Source organism: Gossypium raimondii, chromosome 9 (assembly GCF_025698545.1).
Source record: "Gossypium raimondii isolate GPD5lz chromosome 9, ASM2569854v1, whole genome shotgun sequence".
Classification (NCBI taxonomy): Eukaryota; Viridiplantae; Streptophyta; class Magnoliopsida; order Malvales; family Malvaceae; genus Gossypium; species Gossypium raimondii.
Window position 1 is genome coordinate 46521659 of NC_068573.1, and position 4893 is coordinate 46526551.

At 35.8% G+C, this 4893-nt stretch overlaps 1 protein-coding gene across 1 annotated transcript; it reads left to right on the top strand.

The window, feature by feature from the left end:
* The first annotated feature begins 479 nt into the window (after nt 1-479).
* On the top strand, nt 480-4487 carry LOC105800394 (uncharacterized). Its single transcript, XM_012631502.2, has 7 exons — nt 480-1095; nt 1464-1566; nt 1667-2541; nt 2693-2795; nt 2890-3635; nt 3937-4035; nt 4199-4487. Exons 1-7 carry the CDS (start codon nt 538-540, stop codon nt 4280-4282), a joined length of 2568 nt encoding a protein of 855 aa, XP_012486956.1. The 5' UTR covers nt 480-537; the 3' UTR covers nt 4283-4487.
* The last annotated feature ends 406 nt before the right edge of the window (nt 4488-4893 follow it).

Genomic DNA, 4893 nt, shown 5'->3' on the forward strand with positions numbered 1-4893 from the left:
AGCGGGTGATGATTTTAATTAGAGGCACACATACATCAAAATCATACATATTTATTCAAATACGGTTTAGATTTATGCTTTTAGATTTTAAAAATATAGGTTAAATTGTTAATATTATTAAAATTATTTTGTTAAATTCAAGTTTATTATAATGTTATTTTTTTTAATTAGGGTTAACAATTTAACTTTAATTTTAAAATCTAAAATTTAATAGGATTAAATTCCTGAAAATAAAAGTGCATGGATTAATTTCAAATTTGTAAAGAATATAAGGATCTATGACATATTTTAACCTTTCTCAAATAACCTGACTTTTGGGCTTGGATAAGTAACCATCTTCGAGAAATTTAAATTTAACAAAAATAAATCCTGATTGGGATAAGCCCATAAATTGTGTGGCCCAAACCCATATTATTTCCCGCCAAACTCAGTCATGGCTTTCCCTCCAAAGTTATGCTTATCATCTCAGTTCTGCCCGCCACTCGATCGCCTCTCTTTCTCTCTCACACACACAGTTTTTGGTTTAGGGTTTTAACAATGGCGGATGCAAAGGAAATCTCTAAGAAGCGGAAGCGATTATCCTTTCCTGTAACTCGTTCGTTAATTGGAAGCTTCATTAGTAGCAAATCCCAGATTCAAAGCGGAAGCCAATCCCAACACGGTAGAAACCACCATGATCAGCAACCCATTGTCAAGAAACTGAAAAACAGCTTACCAGATGAAGATTCATCGATGGGGTGCGGTTTATCCGCCGTTTCCATCAAAGATCTCCGTTTAAGACGGGTCTTCTCTCCCTCTTCCACCGATGGAGTGATTCCTGACAGTTTCGATGATACTGAGAATCTGGGGAAACCTCAGATTGCTAGGATTCACTTGGGTGTAACTCAAGAACCGTTGGAAAATGGAAGTTTTAAAAAGTTGGATATGTCGAATGAGAATTTTGTGCAGTCGACACCACCAGATGCTGAGATCTTTGGAGCTGAACCAGTGGTTGAAAGAAACGGAGGTGAATTTTCAGATCAGTTCTTAGAGAAGAAGCCATGTGAAAAAGGCTTTCATCAGCAGAGAGATGCCATGAACAATTCAATGAAATCAGTAAGATTTTAATATAATTTTTTTTCCGTTTAATTTAATGCTTGGTTGATACTTTTTGCTATTGGTTTTGTTTCTATTTTTGGAATTCCTCCTTAAATTGTATGTTTTTTTTTATACCCATATGAAAAATACACAAGAATTATTGTTGAGTAGAGCTTTTAAATTGAGTTATCAAGCGAGTCGAGTTCAAGTATTTTAATTGATCGAATTTGAGTAGTTCAGTTTTTATTGTTATGGATATTGAATCAAGTTTCGAGTTGAGCTTGAGCTTCATCTAGTTTTAACTTGATTCAGCTTGATTATTAGTGCCTATACATATATTGCTAATTTTGTTTAGTAATGCTGGTTGCTTGTGTATTGTGGACTAGGTTCTTAAACCTTGTTCTCGTGCGAGGCTTTTCAGAACTCCAGGCTCATTCAGCTACAGAAGATTGCTTCCTTACTTGATGGATATCGAAAAAGATCATTCTGGTAAATTCTCTGCAGTTTTCTCTTTGCTTTTTCTCTCTTTCCAAACAATCAAATGTATTGTCGAAACTGAGACAAACATTCTTGTATGTGATCTTTACAGGTTCCCAAACAATGGGTCACCCTCAAAAACCCGAGAAGGGTTTCGAAGATGAACATCTCTTGGCTTCAAATGGTCCAAAATCATTGCCAGATAAGACAACTAGCTGCTCCTTGGTGGTTCACGATACTGATTCTGGTGAGCCGTTAATTGCGGCATCAGTTGAGTCCTTTACCTCAAGGGACGATGAGGCTTCCTCGATGCCAGTGGTTAATGGAGAAATTGAGAAACTTGAGTTGCAAGATTCTTTTGAAGGCCAGAATCTGAATTGTTTGAAAAATTGTTCATCTTCAACTATAGAGGATTCTCATTTCAATGAGGAAGATTTAGTTGGTGTGGTTTCTAGTAAAAAAACATCGACAGACAACATCGAGGTTGCAAAGATTAGTGTTGAACATCCTTGCAATGCTCAAAGTCTTGAAGTTTTGGACCAGAATTTGTCTACACTTAATAATACGTGTGAATCTTGTGATTATGAAGTTACAGAAAGTTCTGAAGATGACACAAAGAGGTCTGAGATTCAAGGGATGCCGAAAGCCACCATTTGTAATTCCTTTGAATGTCAGCACCTGAATTCTGTGGATCCTGCATTATCTGAAACGGGAGGAAACGGAAAATGCAGTTTACAGCAGAGAGTTGACATTGATGGTGAAGTTGTGGAATGCGTTGAAGACTTAAGTGGAGAATGTATGTTGATGACACCGCCTGATGTCAATATGTCCTCCAAGTACGAGACTGATGGTAGCAGAGGCAACACAGTGGATAATGTTTCACAAGGTGTAGGTCAAGTTACTGAGAAGTCGACAAATGAAACACTTCACAGAAATAATGGTCAGGGCCATGCTAAAAGCCCAGACTCAAGTCCTAAAAACAAGATGGTAAGCTTCTATCTACCTGCCAGTGTTTCCGGTTATGGTAGTTATTTGCAGTGTCTAATTTCCTGACTCTATAGGTGCATGTTATACTAATTAAAGATGAATGTTTAAAGACATTTCATGCTAATGTCACTGTGGCTGTGATGTTTGATAGGCTCCAAACGCACACTTGCATCTGAAGTTATCTAAAATTCCGGGTTCATTCAGTTATAGTCGGTTGCTTCCGTATTTGATCGATATAACAAGTCAAAACTCCAGTGAGTCCTAATTCTCCCATTCACATAATACTGTTGTTTTACATTTAGATCAGAGCGTAAGTATTTTTAACCTTTTTCTTTGATTCTTTACTAGGTGCTTCTGGAAATAATCAGTCACTGAAAGTTGAGAAGAGTTCCAAAGAAAAGCCACTTTCACTGTTCATTACTCCTGCCAAAGACACATCAATGGTAACTTCCAATGACAAAAGGTGTCCTGTAGAGCGTCATAAGGGTGATGATATTAAGCTAGATGTGGTTGCAGCATCAGTTACGAGTACTTCTGACCATAAACCAACAGAGTCTCCTACTAAACAAGTAGCTGAATCCTCGATGATAATGAATCTACAAGAACCAGGACCACCTGTAAAACCTTCTGCTTTGGATACAAGTCAGAAGTTAGAAACTAGGCTTAAAGATGTGGTTGAGTCGCCAGCCATGTCATCAAGCTCTCCAAGAGAAGAAGGTGCTAAATTGGTGGCTAATCAGTTACCTCTTGAAATGGATGTGAACTGCATAAAGTCTACCGAGAAATGCGCAAACCATGAAAAGCAAATAGAAGCTAGCTTTGTTGAAGCCTCTATGCCTCCTAGAATTCCTTCTGCTAGTCTTCAAAAGGGGATCCTTAAAAGAAACCCACGTGGATGCAGAGGTATTTGTACTTGTCTGAACTGTTCTTCATTTCGGCTTCATGCAGAGAGGTCATTTGAATTCTCAAGAAATCAGATGCAAGATGCTGAAGAAGTGGCTTTAGATTTGATTAAAGAGTTATCTTACCTGCGGAATATGTTGGAAAAATCTGCTTTCGTTGCCAAAGATCAGACCAACATTTGCATCGATCAGGTGAATATGACGTGAACACTTATTCTTATACTTAGCTTTCAAATATAGTGAGGTAACTGGAAATCTTAATCAAAATAATTTGCAAGTATCATAAAAAACCAAAATGCCTGAATGTGTTAGATGCTTTGCTTCTTTACCATATTAGATCACACACTAATAGCGCAGATGTCAAGTCCTTCTCTAAGACATGAAGTTTAACGTTCTTACAAAGTTTATTTTCATTTCATTATTATCCATGTACCTGTCATAGATTGTTCTCACTACAGAAGTTCGTGCTAAAACTCTAATATGCTCGATTCAGGTCAAGGAAGCTTGGAAGAAAGCCTCTGATGCTGAAGAACTTGCCAAAACCCGACTCAGTGAAATGAACTATCATCTAAACATTCACTGCAGAATCCCAGTTAGTACTTTACACTTTTCACTCCATAAAAGAACATCTCTGAATCATTTATCTGCCATTGGCCCTCCCTCCCCCACTAATCTCCTGCTAAATTACTACGTATTAGTATCATCTGATTGTTTCTTGCATGCCAAGCAATCTTACTTCCATCTTGTTCATGTAGTGTGAGCAGCGACCAAGCGTGAGATTTGCCGATTATGTTGAAGAACACGTCATCCATCCAATAGCAGACTCATCGAACAAATAGTTTCAACATAAGAGTTGTTCTTTCTTTGTAATTGTTACTTTATTAGTTAGCTTTGATGATGATATCCCCGTTTCATTTCCAAAATAGCATCTGCTTATATTGATAGTGGTCACACAGACAGCATATTTGTACACCATTTTTCCATGTAAGAGAAACAAAAAAGTATGTGAAGAAAAAGGTGATTTTTGAGTCACCATTCGATCAATTTCATTAGGTTGAATCTGTTATGTAATAAAAATAAATATTAAATATGTGATTTTGATATCATATAAGAGTATTAAACATAGTAATTATTTTATAAAAATAAGTGTTTGACTTAAATGGTATTTATATTATTAAGTACATGTACAATTAGTTCAATTGGTGAAGATATGGTAAAATTGAGGCAATTAATTAATTTGAAATTTTATCTTTTCAAAATATTTAAAATTATCCTTTGAAGTAAATTGAAAAAAGAGAGTAAATGATCAAGTTTCTATAAAAGTTTTGAAAATCACAAAATTAAGATTTTTAAAATATTTATTTTTCTTAAAATGTTTATCTTAAATTATGTTACATAAGATCTAAGGTGTCATCTAACAATTAAATTAAGAATTTTAATAATGGAAGGA